At 48.3% G+C, this 18,284-nt stretch overlaps 3 protein-coding genes across 5 annotated transcripts in view; all 3 read left to right on the forward strand.

The window, feature by feature from the left end:
• Positions 1–240: 240 nt before the first annotated feature.
• Positions 241–3,998, forward strand: LOC118997560 (oocyte-specific histone RNA stem-loop-binding protein 2-like). Its single transcript, XM_037061263.1, has 6 exons — positions 241–439; positions 1,473–1,553; positions 1,660–1,764; positions 2,422–2,574; positions 2,717–2,837; positions 3,762–3,998. The coding sequence occupies exons 1-6, from the start codon at positions 396–398 to the stop codon at positions 3,888–3,890; spliced, it is 633 nt and encodes a 210-aa protein (XP_036917158.1). The 5' UTR covers positions 241–395; the 3' UTR covers positions 3,891–3,998.
• A 707-nt stretch (positions 3,999–4,705) lies between these two features.
• FAM53C (family with sequence similarity 53 member C) lies at positions 4,706–13,567 on the forward strand. 2 transcript variants are annotated; one of them, XM_037061250.1, is made up of 5 exons: positions 4,706–4,728; positions 8,077–8,306; positions 8,696–8,753; positions 10,300–11,084; positions 12,012–13,567. In XM_037061250.1, exons 2-5 carry the CDS (start codon positions 8,229–8,231, stop codon positions 12,267–12,269), a joined length of 1,179 nt encoding a protein of 392 aa, XP_036917145.1. In that variant the 5' UTR covers positions 4,706–4,728; positions 8,077–8,228; the 3' UTR covers positions 12,270–13,567. The 2 variants fall into 2 exon arrangements, with proteins under 2 accessions (XP_036917145.1, XP_036917135.1); XM_037061240.1 differs by lacking the exon at positions 4,706–4,728 and adding an exon at positions 4,769–5,183.
• A 3,807-nt stretch (positions 13,568–17,374) lies between these two features.
• Positions 17,375–18,284, forward strand: part of KDM3B (lysine demethylase 3B) — a 60,757-nt gene continuing 59,847 nt past the window's right edge. Inside the window, exon 1 of one of the 2 annotated variants that reach the window (XM_037061276.1) lies at positions 17,375–17,637. In XM_037061276.1, the coding sequence (XP_036917171.1) occupies positions 17,440–17,637 (198 nt within the window). In that variant the 5' untranslated portion in view covers positions 17,375–17,439. The remainder of the gene's footprint in view (positions 17,638–18,284) is intronic. The other variant, XM_037061285.1, reaches the window with a different exon arrangement.

Below are 18,284 nucleotides of genomic sequence, written 5' to 3' on the forward strand. Positions count from 1 at the left end.
AACTCTCTCAGCCAATCGTTTGGCTCGGCCACCACCGGGGGCGTGAGCTTGCGTTGAAAGGAGCAAAAATTTGCCCCGCCCTTCAGCCAGAGCAGAATGCGGATTGGCCCACTAGCGTTGAGCAAACTGCTTAATAAGCCCCGCCCCACACAAGCCTCGAGCACCATTGGCTTTCCCTGTGGCCAATCCCCTCACCTACCCTGATCCTTCCCTTTGCTCTGCCCCTCGACCCCGGGAGATTTAAGTTGCACCTCGCTAAAGACGTCCTGTGCTTAATTTAGTACCTGGAGGAATTACCCTGGATACTAGCATGTTTTAGACGTTTCTTTTTCCTTGCTTCTTTCTCGTGGATTATACAGACTTTTCCCTCTTAGTTAGCTAGCCTTCCGCTGGAGATGGAACATTTGCCTTGGGTGTGGCAGACACTGGGGCGTGGCAGGTGTGTGTATTTATGCTAAGCGGCATTGGTCCCTTCCAAGAGCTTTCCTAGTAAGATCTCCATTTTAGTGCGCAGCATTTCTAAGACGCTAGGTTGTGTGAGTAAAGGAAATTCCTTCTCAGGGAAAGCAGGGGAGTTGAATGGTCTCTTGGCATAATTCTTTTTTTTAAGGTTTTATTTATTTATCTTTAGAGAGGAAGGGAAGGAGAGAAGGAGAGAAATATCAATGTATGGTTACCTCTCGTGAGTCCCCTGCTGGGAACTGGCCTGCAACCCAGGCATGTGCCCTGACTGGGAATCGAACCTCGATAGTGTGGTTCTCAGGCCCGCGCTCAATCCACTGAGCTACACCAGCCAGGGCTGATCTCTTGGCATAATTCTTATCACAATTCTAAGGATCTCAAAATTTGGTTGTTTATGAAAATTTGAACATTAGGTGATATTAAGAATTTATACTTAATTTGGGGGACTTGCTTTTAAGTAATCCTGTAGAACAGTGGTGGGTATAGATGAAACTAGATCAACCTTGAGTATTGGGAGTTGGTTAAATGGAGGTCTATTTTATCAGTGCTCTCAAAATTTAACCTGCATACTCATCACCTGGGGATCTTGTTAAAATGCAGATTCTGCTTCAGTAGGTCTGGGTTGGGCGCAAGATTCTTTAGTTCTAAAAAAACTCCCAACTGATGCTTTGAGTATATAGTCGAGTAGCAAAATATTATGCTAATCTCTTTACTTCTCTGTATATTTGAAATTTTCCATAATAAAAAATGTTTTAAATAACCTTGGAGGCTCTTTAAAATATAGGCCCCAAAGTGATGATTCAATAGGTCTAGAATGCGGCCCAGGAATTGTCAAGGTCCCCAGATGCTACTCATGCAGATGGCTTGTAGACCACACTTTGAGAAACAAGTCAGAAATACAACCTTTAGCTGATATCAGGATCTTGGTGGTGGTAGTGGCTCAAAGGTGCAGTTTAGTTAGCTGGGTATTGACCTAATGCCCTTTTCATCTGTAGTGTCTGCTTCCCCAGGAAGGAGCTGTGTGAAGAGTCTTTGCCCTCTAGGATAGAGATGGTGAATGTGGGAGTCAGCACCGAGCCCTGCCGTGCCAGGTGAGTTTGAAAACCAGGCTGGGGATTAACCGAGTGTGGGATGAGTTGGTTTCTGCTTTGATAACTATATTCACATTTCATGTGACCACCATATACTTCCCCGCAGGTGGGAGGCAGAAACAGATGAAATCGTCCTACAGCGGCGGCAAAAGCAGATAGATTATGGCAAGCGCACACCTGGTTACCAGTGCTTTCTGCAGCAGGTCCCCAAGTGAGTGCAGTTGTGGATAGTCACAACAGAAGTGTCAGTCAAGTGGCTTTGGTTCAATGTCAGATGATAAAAATATACTAGAATCTGAGCGGTCTCACACACTTGCAGCATTACAAAAACAAATTCTCCTGCAATCTACTGCAATCTAGCCCTGAGGTTAATTTTCCAAGATTTTTTTCAAATGGAACAAGTCATACATAAGATTTTTTTAATCTATCAAAAAAAACCCTCTATCCATGTTTACTTATAAAATTTTTTTCTTTCCAATCATTTTTACCTCATGCCTACAGCTGATTTTGGCTAACTGCAATATATTTGGCTAATTATATGTAAGTTTACATGCATATATATAAAGTAAGTGTATGGAAAGATAGAATGTATTTAAAAAGGGATGCCAAATACTGTCTTTTGTATGTATTTTTTACTTCTGAGGGAATTGGAATATTTAATTTACCTTTCCCAAATGAAAGAATATTGGGGAGTTAGGAAGTTTGGTGTATAATCTGATTTGAAGATTTATTTTTTCTGTTGGACTGAGGGCATTGATCATACATTATTCTCAGAGAATCCCTAATGAGCCTCCTGATTCACTGTGATAAGCAGTGAGCTGTGCCCCTTTACCTTGACCTCAGTCTCACTCATATTTGTTGTTGCCAGGGCACAACGACAGCCAGGACTTCATCCTCAAACACCAAACAAAAACAGAAGGTACAGCCGCCGCTCCTGGGATGCCCAGATCAGGCAGTGGAGAAGAGCACTCCATTCCTGGGACCCCCCTAGCCAGCCTCTGCAGGGCAGGGGGGCTGAGGGGTATGTGCACTATTCTTGGTTCCTTTCTTGAATGGTGGACTGAGCCCTACCTCCCCCCATTTTGCAGAGTTTTAACTTTTACTGGCTGAAAAGGGAGAGTCTGAATGAGGTGCATATTCCTCTAACTCTGCTGCCTTCCTAGGCAGGGAGTGGAGAGTCTCTTAGAATCAATGAATTCCACCCCTTTGGATGATCTCCTGGATCACTGGCTCCAGCCCCTGGAACCCTCAGATAATCTGGATGGAGACCGGAAGGGAAGCCAGGTAGTACCCTCTGCTGAAATTCTTCCCTTTCCTGGTGCTGAAGATCCCTACCACTGGTTCTACTTTCTAACTGATCACAGTCACTTATCTGTCCTAGACTTGAGTGGGGTACAAAATACTTAGGAAAAACAGACATCTTTCAGAGAAGTTGTTGCTAGGTATAGGATCAGACAGAGATGGGGTCTGGTCCATGAAGTCACAATTAAGATGGGGTTCAAGGTAGTATTCCAAGAATAAAAGAAGGAAAATACAGCAGCAGAAAAAAAATATCATGATGTGAGTAAAAAACAAAACAAAACAAAAAAAGCCCCTTGAGATCTAAAAGTGGCATCATAAGAATAATTATAGTTTGAAAAGCGGGGAGTTGAACTTCACTGGGGGCTATTTTATACTTGATGAAAGAGGCATAATCTTTTGAAGTGAAGAACCTGGAACCCTGGAACCTGACATGCAGGGTTTATTTTTTAACTCTCAGTTTTTTCATTGTTTTGCAGATGAGGCAGTGCTAACTTAACCTCTTATACTCAATCATCTAACTTTAGTAACCATGGTTAATAATAAAAAGGAGGATCATCTAGTGGTGAAGACCTAGGGTTTTAGAACCTCAGATTGCTTTTTTTAGTATTACCTTTGTCTACAACATGGGAAGTCACTTAACCTCTCCAACCATTTCATCTGCCAAATAAGGAGATTTTGTAAGCAAAAATATGTACTTTAAATACATATTTAAAGTATGTAGCATGATGCCTGGCACATAGTAAGTGCTCCACAATAACAATTATTGGAAATCATGTCTCCTGTAACTTTACGGCCTCGGCCAGTTCTTTTGTCAGGGAGAAATGTGCAGGACAAGGAAAAGTGAAGTACATCTTCCCTACACCCCATTTTCTTGATAAGTACCTAACTTTCCCTTTTATTTTCCAGTTTGCAGACTTGGTGGCTCCCGACTCCTCCCTTCCCTGGCTCTGTGAAGATGACACACCCTGGTTCTACTTTCTAACTAATCACAGTTACTTATCTGTCGCAGACCTGAATGGAGAACAAAATATTTAGGGGAAAACAGATATCTTTCAGGGGACTTGTTGCTTAGTAGTGAGGATTTACTTGCATGACTGCTACTTTCCAATTGATTAAAAAATAAATCTAAAATTCTGCCCTACAAAGAGATCACAACATGAAGGCATTGTTTGTTTAAAACCTCTCCTTTTCCATGTTTTGCCTCTCTCTCTAAACCTTCTTTGGTAGATGAGACTCAAATTTACCTAAGAACCAGAAATCATCTAGCTGTTCCCCAACCTCTTCGGCTACTAACGTCTACGTCCACACTCAGTCTCTTCAAAAAGGACTTAAACTTTGGCTGAGGTGGGAGGTGGTGGCAATGATGGCATTTTAATAAAAGGTGATTTATTCTACCTGAAGAGGAAATACAGCACCATCAACATATTTTCTCCATCAGCCTCCCTCCCGGTCTGAAGGAAAGTAGTCCAGCTGTAACCACCGTACTCCCCCTACTACCCCCCCACGCGAGCTACTGAACCGCCTATGATGTCATAATCACAATCCCATTACCTCATCCTGTTGGGGGGGGCAGTGCGTAAAGAGAGGAGAAGGAGTGAACAGCCTTGAGCCCTCCTCAGCTTTACAAAGTGTTCTGGGTGAGGGCTAATTACAAAACCAAATGGGAACAGCACCCCAACTGTTGTAAGTACTGGATTTATAAGGGTTCGAGCCGATCCGGCCGCTGGAATTAGGGCTCCTGGGACTCAGAGCAGGCCCTAATCGGCGCTGGGACTACACTTCCCAGAAGTCTCCACGCCGCGGACAGGTCCTCTGCTGGGGGGAGGGGGATTCCTTTAGTGAGGCGGCAGCAGGTGGTGGGACAGGAGAGCAGGTGAGAGGGACCTTGTCTAAAGCTTTTACGCAGCCCGAACCTATTAGAGGGCTGTACTTGGGCCGGTGTAGAAATGCTGGGCGGAGGCGATGGCTTTGTTTACCTTCGTCGGACACTGCCTCCCCCGCGGGTTTCGTGATATTCCTCTGACTGGGCCCGTCCATCTTCCGCAATATTTTGGAGGGGGTGACTCAATAGTGAGGAGACAGCCCTCATTCTTAAATCAAAGAGCCAAGCTCCTTCCAGACTGTATTGTCTAAGAAAGAGTTTGAAAGAGGAACAACGGGAATCTAGAGCCTTCACGGACGGTTCAGGGGTACTCTGTGGACCGGAGTGGTTCCCCCATTCTCCTGAGAGGCCCATTGGTTCGCGCCGGCGCCTTTTAAGGGCACCGTGGGGCGAACGGAGCGCTCAGAGCTGCTTCGGCCGCGGCCCTGGGAGCTGAAGTACCCGTGGTAGGTGGCGGAGGGCAGGTGGCTTTCGGGCCTCGGGGTGGGCACCTCAGCCTCTGCACCCTCCTTCCCTCTTTCCCTTACGCCAGCCCTGCAGCCCGCGCGGCGGGGCCTCGCTGTCCGCCTCCGCGGGGAGAGCACGGGACCCAGTGGGGGAGGGGGTGGCTGAGTGCTAAGTCCCATACCCTCTCCATCCCCTGCGCCCTGAGTTCTCTTCCGCGGCCAGATGATGGAAGCTAATTGCGAAGAGGGGAGCAACGAGCCCTCTGAGCGAGCCCTGGCGTCCCCCCACCGGGGGCCAGCGGACGGCCCATGCCCCACCCCGCGGGGACAGCCAGGGCAACCGAGGGAGAGGTTGAAGACTGGAGGGGGCCTAGCCTTTTGCTTCTTCATCCGAGTGGGGGGAGGGGTTCTCCCCACTTGTCACCCCTATCCTGACCTGAGCCATATGGGGGGACGAGCAATCAGGTCCCCACTTACCAGTTCTTGCACCTCCCTGCTCCCCTCATGTTTTCCTTCAGTATCCCCCAGAGATGTGGGGCTGGGACCTGGGGGAAGGTCCCTAGGGATTGGTGACTCTCCTCCCCCTTAGCCTGACTTGATCCTAGGTTCTCCAGGTTTCAGTACAACCTCAGTGTCCCTGAAACCCGAATGTCTGGGGTTACTGCCATCCAATAGGTGACGGGGTGAGGGTCCAACCTTTATTTTAGAGGGCCGGTGGTGGAGGGAAAGCCTGAATTGAGAGTTGGGCCTGGTGGGGTTGTGGAGAGGGCCTTAGCGGCCTGCTGCTCTGTGCAAGGCTGAGTCCCGTGCCAGTTAAGCTGAGAAGTTTTAACTTGTTTAGTGAACGTTCAGGGCTCTCTGCCTCCCAGATACACAAAATGGAAGGGGAAGGAAGGCGGCAAGAGAGGGCTTCTTGCACTTTTTTCTATGCCTGCCTGAGAAAAAGGAGGCCCCTCGCAGAGCTGGTTTGCCTTCTTTTGTGTCCTGGTTTGATTCCTTATGGCTTCCGTTCTGTTCCCCCTCTCAGCCTGGCCTGTTTTAGGAAACTCGGGCTGAGAGTATCAGTTGCGTGGTGGTAGTTGCATTGTTCCAATTACCGCCGTGTGTGGCCACATCCCAACAATTAAAATGCAGAAAAATACGAAATCACTCTCTTCACTAGATCCCAGAGTGAGGGCTGGGAGTTTGCTGTTTCGCCAAATACCTCATGAAAAGCCTGAAAGAGTTTTGCTTCACTCTTTGCTTCTCATGACTGGGCAGTCTGAAGCCTGGGGTCTATGGGGTAAAAGCCTGCCTTTAGGTTCCCCCTCTGGTTGATCTTTGAGGGTAGAGTTAAGAAACCAAGAGCAGAAGTGATATAAGCTTTAGCTTCTCCCACAAGAACATAGGGGAAGCAGCTGAAGGGAGCTCTCAGGAAGCTGGAACTTTGTTCAGGGTTGTACTAATTATGCATGAAAATGATAGTTAACTACAATGATGATTGACTTCTCCCACACCTTTTCCCCCCAAAACTCTTAAGTAAAGTATAGCCACATGTAATTCTTTGCTTTTCCGTGTGGCCTGCCTCCCTCTGAGGTAGGAATGGGTTAGGGATGATTCTCTTTTTTGTAAAAGTGGAAAGTGATCTTGCCCCCAAGGTCATAGAAGAGCCCTTTTGAGCTTCTCTTGGTTTTCAGGTGATAGAAGTTGATATCTAACCAAATACATAAACCCTGTTGCCTTTATCTTAACCATGTCATCACTTGTGGCGTTCTGAGCCTTTTGTAGAGTGACAAACAGAGTGGAGAAACAGCCTGTGTGGACTCCTGGTTTGTATAGGCCAGATGGTATGCTTTTTACATTTGGTATTGTGTGCTATGCTGTATGTGACAGATTAAGATTATTCAGCCTGTGCTACATGGGTAAACTGAGACCTAGAAGCGTTAAGTGATTTGCTGAAACTGCCTCAGCAAATTGGGTCAGGATTTAGGTTTCTGGATAGTTTGTTCTCTCTACTAGCAAATGCTGCATATACCCCCTGAGGGGTGAGGTGAGCTGTCTGCCTGCTGGTCATTTCTGGGAATAAAATAGTAAGTAGACACAGAGGTTAACCTCCCCTCCTCCCTTAAGTAAGGCTCCTCAGGCAATAATGTAGCCTTAGAGCCTGTTCTCTGGTAGAATTAGTGTATTTCTACCACAATTGACCTGAGGAAGAGTCTCGATTACTTGTATTCCTGGTCTTAGAGTCAGATCAGGCTAAAAATTTAGTTGAATAAAGTCATAGAGTTGTTTTTAACATTCATAGAGTTGGAATGTAATTGGAATTACACTGGTATCGTTTCCTTATCCTCTTCTCATTTTATAAGAGAATACATGCAGCCTCTATTGGAAAACTATAACATACCAGCTGCTTGGGCTAAGAAAGAACTTAAAACCTTGTTTACTCTTGTCTGAAGTAGAAAGTCACTCCTATAACCATTCCTCCTCCCTGTTCCCTATTATTATTTCTGTAATTTAGGAAAAGGGTATCTCTCTTTGCTTCTAACTAGAAGATAAAGAAAATATTAGGCTAATGAGAATGGAAGTAACCATTTGGTCATCTCTCTCTCACTTGTGCTGTTTTCTAAGTGGTGCTAGTATTCTGGGTAGATAGCAAAGCATGACCCAGGTTAGAAGCGGCAAATAGATTTCAACTTGCTTGCCAGCTGCAGTTCATTTTACTGGATATCTGGACTGTCAGTCTTCGAATGTGTTTGAGGCCATGTGTAGGTTTAGCACGAAAGAGCTGTGATCTCTACTGATGTCTGCCAGAGGCCTGGCGTAAGGTGCTGTGGTGTGTGTGCCATGCATTTTCCATCTCTAGACCAGGTACATCTCTAATATCACTTGGGGCTGGTCCCTCTGTAATTGGCAGACTCAGCAGGCATGACTGGAGAGGGAAGTCCCAATGGTGCTAGAATGGTGCTGCAGTGGCAGAAGACGGCTCACGAGTGAGGTGTGGAAGAACAACAGGGAAGACATCCATCATTTTCTCCAAAGTGTGCAAGTCAGATCCTGGGGAGAATCATGATAACCTTGATCACTGAGCAGCTACAGAAGCAGACTCTGGATGAGCTGAAATGCACACGCTTCAGCATCAGTCTGGTAAAAGACCAGTCTTCCTGCTTCTCCACGACCCCCTCCCCCTTTTTTCAGAGGCTCTTTGTTGGTACTACTTCACCCTTGTCCTGTGCTATATGAATCGTGGTACTTGTACTGGAAGAGTCCACTAAAAGCTCAAAAACCCCCGCCCAAAAGGAAAGGGACAGGGATTTTTCCACTGATAGAGAAGAGACACCAAAACTTGGGTGGAGAAGGGTTTGAGATATTGGAATGTGTGCGTTATTTTACTCACTAACTTTGGGAAGACAAGAAGAGAACACTTAGGAGTCCCTAACATCCCTCTAGCCCAGGCATTTCAGGGGTGAGCTGAACAGGGCTTCTTGGAGATCTGTATCTTGAACCTGAATCATGATGGATATTCTCTCTCTTAGCCGTTGCCTGATCATGCAGACATCTCCAACTGTGGGAACCCTTTCCAGCTTGTGTCTGGTAAGGTATTGTGTGTTTGCCTATATGTGTGTATGCCCATGCGTCCATCCACATACTTCTTTCATTGGTTTCCAGTGACTAGGACTAAGAATCCTTCTCCACAACTTTCTTGCCAGAGCCACCTCCTGAGATTGGCACTATCTCTATTTTACATATCATTATGTAATGTTGAGCATTTCCTGGTTTTATATAGCTCTATGTTATTGCTTTGTAGGGATGGACCATAGTTTAATCAGTCTCCTGTTAATGCATATTAGGTTATTTCCAAACAAAACCGTAGCGAACAGCCTTGTACCTGTGTCATTTTGCAGATGTGAAAATGTGTCCAAGGCATAAATTCCTAGGTTATGAATTATTCAGTATAGGGCCTGTGATCATGGGGGCATCTGGGCAGAGGTGTCACTGTCATACGGACAGAACTCTAGCCCATGCTGCTAGGCTGCTGTGCAGCTCATTCCCTTTTCTGGGATACCTGGCAAGGGAGGTCAGTTGCCAAAAGCATCTTCATTCAACTTCTTCTTCTTGATTTATTAAATACTTGCTAAAAAAAATACTTGCTGAGGGCCCCAGGGATTGTGCAGTATGTACAAAACAGGACACATGGTCCCTGCCCTCATAGAGATTAGCAGGGGGCAGAACTGTTGGCCCAAAATGTGAAGTGTAGATTTTCTCCGTTGTCGAGTATGACTTCATATACTTATTCGTTGTTCCAAATGTCTAGCCCCTGCAGAATTACAGTCAGCTAGCCGGAGGAACTTGGAGTGGGCCCTTTGTCCTATAATGAGCTGCCCTCCTAAAAGTGAGGGTTTTGGTTAGAATGCAGTGAGAATTATTCTTTTTAGTCCACTTCTCCCACCATGCAGTCTCTCAATCTGTTTGGATTTCAGAGTAGGCCTAGGGAAGGGGAATCAACGTACCCAAGCAACTCTACCATCAAAGGGCTTCTGCATCCTGTTTGCCCTCCCTAGGAATAAAAGTGATCTCTTACTTGCCTGATTACCTCACTACTTAATAAACCTTGATAAGATAAACTTTGATAAGATAAACCTAATAAGCTTTTGATACATGAGAAAGGGGAAAGGCTAAGGAAGGGAGAATATAGGCCTTCTTTTCACAACCTGGGGCTATGGGGTTGGGGAGCAAAGTAGGTCTAAGGTTGAGTTGAGTGAGGGATGAGCAGGGCACACTGTGCACACACATTTCTATCGTTTTACCTTTGAGAGGGAGCGGCAAGGCACATGAGTATATTTTTAGTTTCACATGGTTCCTCATAATGGAGGCCGAATAGGGTAGTGGTTAAAAACCCCAGCCTTAGAATCAGACAGACGTGGGTTTGAATCCTGCTTTGGTCATTTGATTGCTATATGACTTTGGGCAAATTACTACACTTTCATCATCTGTGAAATGGGCATAATAATAGTGGCTACTTAATGAGGTTTTCAGGAAACCTCACATAAAGTTCTCAGTTACATTGTGGAGCACATAGTAATCTCTTAGAAGTGTATTAACTATCATTAATACTATTTTCATTATGAATGCCTTCCAGAAGGTGCTTCCTGGAGGGGCCTGCCCCGCTGTTCCTGTGCAGAGTTCCAGGACAGCCTCAGCCTCAGCTACCACCCCTCAGGCTTGAGCCTGCACCTCAGACCACCAAGCCGGGGAAGTTCCCCACCAGAGCAGCCCCTCTCCCAAGTCCTAAGCCCTGAGCCCCCTGATCCAGAGAAGCTTCCTGTGCCCCCTGCCCCTCCATCCAAGAGGCACTGCCGCTCACTCTCAGTGCCCGTGGACCTGTCTCGCTGGCAGCCAGTGTGGCGGCCTGCCCCCTCCAAGCTGTGGACTCCCATCAAGCACCGAGGCAGTGGTGGAGGGGGTGGGCCGCAGGTGCCTCACCAGAGCCCCCCGAAGCGGGTCTCCAGCCTCAGGTTCCTCCAAGCTCCCAGTGCCTCTTCTCAATGTGCCCCAGCCCACAGACCCTGCAGTCCCCCTTTCTTCAGCCTGGCCCTGGCCCAAGATTCCTCTCGACCCTGCGCTGCCTCCCCGCAAAGTGGCTCCTGGGAGAGTGATGCTGAATCCCTGTCACCTTGCCCACCCCAGCGCCGCTTTTCCTTGTCACCCAGCCTGGGCCCACAGGCAAGCCGCTTCTTGCCCTCTGCCCGGAGCTCCCCTGCGTCCTCCCCAGAGCTGCCCTGGCGACCTAGAGGCCTCCGAAACCTTCCCCGAAGCCGCTCGCAGCCTTGTGATCTGGATGCCCGAAAAGCTGGAGTCAAGCGGCGCCACGAGGAGGACCCCCGGCGGCTGCGGCCTTCCTTGGACTTTGACAAGATGAATCAGGTGGGACCAGCCAGACTAAGGAATTTTGGAGGGGAGCAGAAGGACTCCATTCTTTCACTTTGGGGCTGCCCTAGTCCCATGCTTTCCTAGCAGGGCCACCCCTGGAGCTCCTATCCGTCCGAGCTTTCACGAGGGTGATCTGCCATCCCAGTTTGCCCAGGACTGTCTTGGTTTTAGCACTGAATTCTGAAGTCCCATGTTCTGTGAAACTTCTCAGCCGTGGAGGTTCCAAAGAAACTGGGATGAAACCCATGTTAAACTTTCCAGCAGAGACCCCAGATGGTTTTGCTAGAGGCACTTTTCCTCTCAGAATGCATAAGCCATTAAGTGCCATTATCTTTGCCCCACCCCTCCTTGTGCTCAAGGCTGGTTTTGCCACTTGCCCTTTGCTGTTTTAAGTGCGTCTGGGAGAGTTTAAAACAGGCTGCTGCAACATTCATCTGTTCAGCAAATGTTTTTGACTTCCCAGTGTGAGTGCAGTTGTCTTGTGTACTTGCCCACTTTTTCATATTCTTCCTTTTAGACCACTAGGTCACAAACCTGTCTGAGAACTTAAACATTTATTCACAGAGTCATCCATCCAACCAGTTAGCAAACATTTACTGAATACCTGCTATGTACCAGGCTCTGACTAGGCACTGGCAGTACAGTAGTGAAATAAGCAGATGATATTCCTGTCCACATGAAGCTTATAAATGAGCTTCTAATCTTGAATCTGATAGAAACTATGGGCTCTTTCCTCTAAGAAATGTACATGTACACTGAATATTTCAAATTTTTATCAGGGGCATCATAAACCTCACCCTAAAGCCTGGGACTCCTGCCTTTAATAGTAACTAGGAACACTTTGAAATACCGTTTGAGCCAGAGTGCTCTGGGATGTTAGTATTTTCCTTTGCCTTCTTAACTCTGTTGTTTGTTTGACAGAAACCATACTCAGGAGGTGTCTGTCTCCAAGAAACAGCCCGGGAAGGCAGCAGCATCTCTCCACCGTGGTTCATGGCCTGTAGCCCTCCGCCCCTCTCTGCTTCCTGCAGCCCCATTGGGGGTTCCTCCCAGGTGCTGAGTGAGAGTGAAGAAGAGGAGGAAGAATCCGTGCGGTGGGGGCGGCAGGCGCTGAGCAAGAGGACACTGTGCCAGCAGGACTTCGGGGACCTGGACTTGAATCTGATTGAGGAGAACTAAAACTGAGAGGCTACTCCCTGGGGCCACACAGACTGACTCTCTTATGGCTACTAACAAGTGTCGAGGCCCCAAGTCTGGGGACCCAGCCTGGGAATGGGGGTGAGTTGAGGGCTCCGACTCAGGGCAGCCGGAAATCTTCTCACTCCAGGAAGCTCGACCATGCCGAGAGACTGTCCAGGACAAGATAAACAGAGCTGGTGGCGGGAGGGACGGCCCCAGAGCAGACCCTTCCCATGGCGGCCCTGAGTGTGAGTATCCCTGCCACCGAGAAAGCAGTGGGCAGGGAAGGAAGGGGTCTGCTGACCCCAGCTCGGGGAATTTCACTAGCCCCTTTGCTTCAAAGGGCACTTGTGTCTTAGAATTTGGCCAGGGTGGGGGGTTTCACTCAGCCTCCTAGGAGAAATTGTGTGAGAGAGTGTGTGTGAGTGCATGGGAGTATACTTGAGGAAAGGTGTGTTTGCGTAGCCTTAGGGAAGAAAGGCAGTTGCTCCTTAACAGTAGAGCATCATGATACCCCCAGGATCTTGAGTTTTCACAAGACAGTGAGCTTGTTCTAGGAGTCAGAGGAGGGCACCAAGTTTTCCTTTTTTCTAAGTAGCTCTGGAACCAGGCTTATAATCCATAAGCTCTACTGGCTCTGCAGAGGATTCTGTTTTGGGGGTACTGCAGGGTCTTTTTAAGTGCTGTGACCTCAGCCAATGGTCTTTTCCTCAGGCCCACTCCCCTCCCCTAGATAGATTTAGTATTGGGGTTGGAGAGGGCTCTTCATATTGATTCTGAGCTGGCCTTTTTTTCTTATCAGATTGCCTAGGCTGTATACAACCTGCCTCTCACTCTCTAAGTAGATGCAAGCACATGTGGGTAACTGAGGCAGGGTTGAAGGGCTTCATCTCTTTCTTTCCCTCCTTACAGTTGGGACCTTTTTCCCCTCACCCTCTGACCTTCGATGCATTTGGACTGCTGACCATTTAAAAGCAGCCTGTAATTGCTTCTTTTGTAAAGCAAGCAAACTCCCTCTACTTTAGCTGTTTGACTATTTGGATTTTCACATATTGGGCTTACCCAGAGTGGAGCGCACCTCTATAGGGCTGTGGTTAACACTGGGTAGACATCTGCATCTGTGTTGTGTGTGTGGTGTGGCTGACCAGTAGGTGAGTATTCCTGCGTGTGTGAGTTAAGCCACTCCCAGGCTGGTGCTCTCCTCCTGTGCCCAGTGACTGCCCAGTGGCAGCTCCAGCTGCCCTTCACTCCCACCTGCTGCCAAAGTCCCTGTGCTAATGGGATTACAAATACAAAAAGTGGAAAAAAATTTTCGTAAACTTCGTTTTATATTAAAAAAAATCCATAAGTCTGTGTGTGTGTTAAACATGAGGTCCTGCCTCTGTGGCTGTGTTTGAAAAAATAAAGTTTTATTAGAATATTCCATTTTCCCAAGCAACCTTGTGTTCTACAGTGTTGTCTTCCTTTCTCCACAAAGAAAGGCAAGGAGAAAGCAGAGAGGGCCACCTAACTTCCCAGCCCCTTCCTCTATGCCATGGTTAGGCCTTTGCTCTTCAAGGGCAGTAACTGGTCCCTAGGCCCTTTGGGGCCACAGCAGTCATATCCTTGAGGCCTGGGCTTCTGTTAAGGCCTTGGATATTTACTGCAGTCTAAGTTTCCCTGGTAGTTACCTACACCAGCCTCCTCTGCTGTTTTTGGTTTGTTTAAAGATTTGTATTTATTTTTAGGGAGAACCGGAAGGGAGGAAGAAAGAGGGAGAGAAACATTGATAGGTTGCCTCTCCCATACCACCAAGTGGGGACCTGGCCTGCAACCCAGGCATGTACCCTGACTGGGAATCGAACCAGCGACTTTTCAGTTTGCATGGATGACACCCAACCTACTGAGCCACATCAGTCAGGACTCTACTGTCACTCTCACTTCCACCAGGTTGAAGTGAAGTATTAATATATTCTAGCTCCCTAAGAATGCTTGATGGTGCAAGCAGGGACTTGTCTAGACTGGTGTGTAGGCTTTGAGAAGTGGGAGAAGGCAGGATGGTACACGACCAGGAACCTAAAAAAATTTTTTTTCAATTTATTGATTTTTAAATAGAAAGATCGATTTGCTGTTCCACCCATTTATGCATTCATTGGTGGGTTCTTGGTTGTTCCCTGACCAAGGATTGAGCCCCAAACCAGGGATTGAGCCCCAAACCTTGGTGTATTGAGATGATGCTCTAACCAACTGAACTGCCTGGCCAGGACAGGAATCTCTTTTTTTAAAAAAGTTTTCACATGTTATGTACTGGAGAGGTAGAGATTTAGTCATCAGAATTCAGATTCCAAAGACCTAGGCAATTTCTGCATCCTAAAAATAATTCTTTTGTAAAATCCTACCAAGCAGAGCTTCTCTTTTGCCCTAGAAGATGGTATTTTTCCCCAATGCTTCAATTTGAAATGTTCATTTGCTGAAAGAAGCTGTGTGGCTCACTTTCTTTAGACCTTTCTATTACACCCTTTCTTCTCCCTACGTTAGCATTCTTCCAATGTGTGTGGGTGAACTGTAGTTGCTTAGAGATCCAGGCAGGAGCCTCTGTCCCTAAGGCATAGCCTTTCTTTACCAATTTGGTGCTGACTTGCCAGGCAGCAAGAAGAGTCAAGTTGCTTAGCCTTCGTCCCAGTTTCCTGCTTCAAACTGGTGGCACTCATCATTGAATACCAATGAAGTGTGCAAGTGGACGGGGTTGGCCTGACTACCTGGAGCAGGAAACTTGTGTTTGTGTGTTCTTGGTGCAGGGGGGAAAGAAGGGTGCAGGGGGGAGTGGGGACCACCTGGTTTGACATCTGAATAGGAAAGAGCAGAAGGTTGGGGGAGGGAAAGGGGTGATGGAGATGTTAGGGTAGGTGTTGAGGCAGGAGGGGAAAGTAGGTCTAGGTGGACAAAAACCTTTGAGGGGATGAAAATACACTCTTAAAGGAGTGGGCGTTGTCACCTGCTTAAGAAACAAAGGGAGGGGCTTAAGGGGGTGGGGCAATGGCATGTAGTTAAAGAAGCTCATCATTATAGGTTTTTTCCTTCAAAACTGTTTTATTTCATCTGTTTCAGCAGGTGTAAAATTGGAACATCAGAAATAACTCCCACCAACCATTTTCCTTTCTGTTCAATTTTTTTTTCTTTTTTTTTCTACTGTTTATTTACCATAAGGCCAAATGTGATTTCCTTTACCATTCCTAAAGTCCTGCTAATGCAGGAAAGAATATAAACTACCTGAGGGCAAGGAGTTTTTTACATTTAGTGTTGCGTCCCCAGCACTGAGAAGTTACTGGCACATGAAAAGTGCTTGCCATATTTCTTGAATGTGTTTTCCATATTTGCCTTTCCAGCCCTGAGTTTAGGCACATTTCTACTTCTGGTGCTGTGAGAAGCCAGCTCTGAACACTGGGGTAATAATTAGAGCTCTACATGGAAGAAAATTCCAGTGGAGAATGGTGATAGAAAAGCTGCAAGGCAGCTAGATCCTATATGGATTCACCCTTGTTCCTCTCCTACTAACTACAACTGGTGGGCCGTGTGCTTTAAGAGGTGTCTCTTGATCCAGAAAAATATTCTTAGGCCTCAGGTTGGGTATGGGAAATGGAAGTTCCAAGGAAATGTTTCCTTGGTACTCTACAGGGTTAGTTCTAGACTCACTTTCCTAGATGTTTTGTACTTTTACTAAAGTAAAAGCCAATAGTTAGTGCGTATCTCTGCCCTCTACCCCTAATCTTTGCTACAAGCCAAGTAGGTCAAGGGTAAAGATGAGGTTAGGGACAGATTACTGGGTAGGCACATTTGTCCTTAAGAAAGAACCAGTTATCGCTCTTTCCTGTTTGTAGGGCAGATCTGTGAAAGAAATAGCCGCTTTTAGGGTAACAGTCATGGATTGTTACTAGACCCCTTTATCTTCCTGGTTTGTATATTCAGTCTCTGCATCCATAAGACCATGGAACCTGTGCTAGTCTCTGACATTACCAATATTAAAGATTGAAGTTTCCCATTTCCTGGTGTGAAAACAACCTAAGCAAAAAAATCCCATTCTCTCCACTACAGCCCCTTTTAAAACAGGAGCTATCAATCTCCCACATTTAATGAGAATTTATATTGAAGTGGTGGAGTTTTCTTTGTCCCTAGTCCCACTACTTCCATGGTAAAATGAGGTACCATTACTGAACCAAATAAAAAAATCTGTTTGTTCCTTTCCAATTCCCCTAAAAGTTGAGAAACACATGGACAAAATAACATTGGCAGACTTGGAAAGAGAAGAGGTTCAGTGGGTTTAAGTCAGAATACCAAGATGCTGGAAGCTCATTGGCCTTCAGCCAGTGGAAGAGTGGCATTATTACATCCAATGGATATAACACATTAATTGGAAAGGAACCTATGAAGTCATGTAGTATAGAATGGGGTGGTCACATGTTATGGGCCAGTGAAAAGATGGTCCGATAGGCCATCAGGGAAGAAGTTTCCTAAAAGATAATGAGGGCAGTACATGTTTTCAGGATAGGAAATCAATAGGTATTGGGGTGCTATTGGGGTTCAATTTTTTGTTTTTTTCTACTGTTTACTATAAGGCCAAATGTGATTTCCTTTACCATTCCTAAAGTCCTGCTAATGCAGGAAAGAATATAAACTACCTGAGGGCAAGGAGTTTTTTCTCAGCTCAAAACATTCACTCTCTAGGTACCTTGCCCCTCAGCTCCCCTCCCCAGTAAGCTTTGGTATCCAAGGATGGTAAGCTAAAGCCTTCTCAGATAGGGGACCCCCAGAAGGAAGGTTGGGACTAGGATGGTGCCCTGGAGGACTGCAAGACCCACTCAGTTCCCCACCCCTGCCAAAACTGCAATTCCCCTCCTTGACGCGGGGGGCACTGCAGGCCCCGGGGAGGTTGGGGAGGAGCGCTCCGAGGGGCCCGGAGCTGCCACCCCGCTCCGGAGCGCGGGGGGCGCTGTGCCGGGGCCAGGGCTGCAGCTCCGCTCCCGGCCACCGGGGGCGCTGCGCGGCGCCGGTGGTTGGTGGTGGCTGTTGGGGGGGTGGGGGGGAGCCGCGGCCGCGGGTGGTGCGGAGGGAGGCCTTGCGGGCGGATCGGGCGCTCGGCGGCGAAGGTGGTGGGAGGCGGCGGGCGGGAGCACGGGTCCGGCCGGCCCTGGCGATGGCGGACGCAGCGGCCTCCCCAGTGGGCAAGCGGCTGCTGCTTCTGTTCGCGGACACCGCGGCCTCTGCTTCAACCTCGGTGCCCGCGGCAGCGGCGGCGGCGGCGGGAGGAGATCCGGGGCCTGTGCTGCGCACTCGGGCCTGGAGGGCCGGCACCGTGCGGGCCATGAGCGGGGCGGTGCCCCAGGACCTAGCGGTGAGTGACGGCCGAGGCGGGCACTCGAGGCCCGGGCTGCGGGGCCTGCGGGCGGCCTCCCCGGGGGCCTTTGTGAGGGGGCGGTGGGGTGGGGGTGACCCAGTTCCGCGCCCCCAGATCTCCTCAGCGCCCCCCACCGGCTCTTCAGCACCCCGAGTTCTGGCCGGTATGGCTTCCGCGTCGGGGTGCGCGCCCCGGTTTCCCCCGGGGGGTGGCCAGGACGCCAGAAGCTGCTGCCTCCACCCGGCAGGCCCCGCCTCCTGAGCGACCCTTTTTCAGTCCCCCCCGCCCCCCCCCACAACACGACTTCGGACCTGGCTCTCGAACCCTGGGCCCCAGTGCTCCTCAGAGTTTGGCTGGTGCGGCTGCTGCCCCCTGGAAGACGCGGACCTGTAATCCCCAGCCTCTCTCTGGAGACCTGCGCCCTGTTCCTTTCCTCCCGCAGCCCCGAGCGGGGCGGGAATGTGGGCAGTGGTGAGCGGCACAGCGGCTGCAGTTGGAGCTGCTCGGGGCTTTTTTTTATCTGGCAGTTACTTCCTCCTTGTCTGAGCCGGGCTCAGCCTGGCGGTCTCCTGAACGACCAGCTCTCGGGACTCTGTCGGGCCCTGCTCTCTCTGCCCTTGTGGGTGACAGGAGATGCAGTTGTG

The sequence above is a fragment of the Sturnira hondurensis genome, unplaced genomic scaffold (genome assembly GCF_014824575.4).
Source record: "Sturnira hondurensis isolate 20B ecotype Veracruz unplaced genomic scaffold, ASM1482457v3 Scaffold0001120, whole genome shotgun sequence".
Lineage (NCBI taxonomy): Eukaryota > Metazoa > Chordata > Mammalia > Chiroptera > Phyllostomidae > Sturnira > Sturnira hondurensis.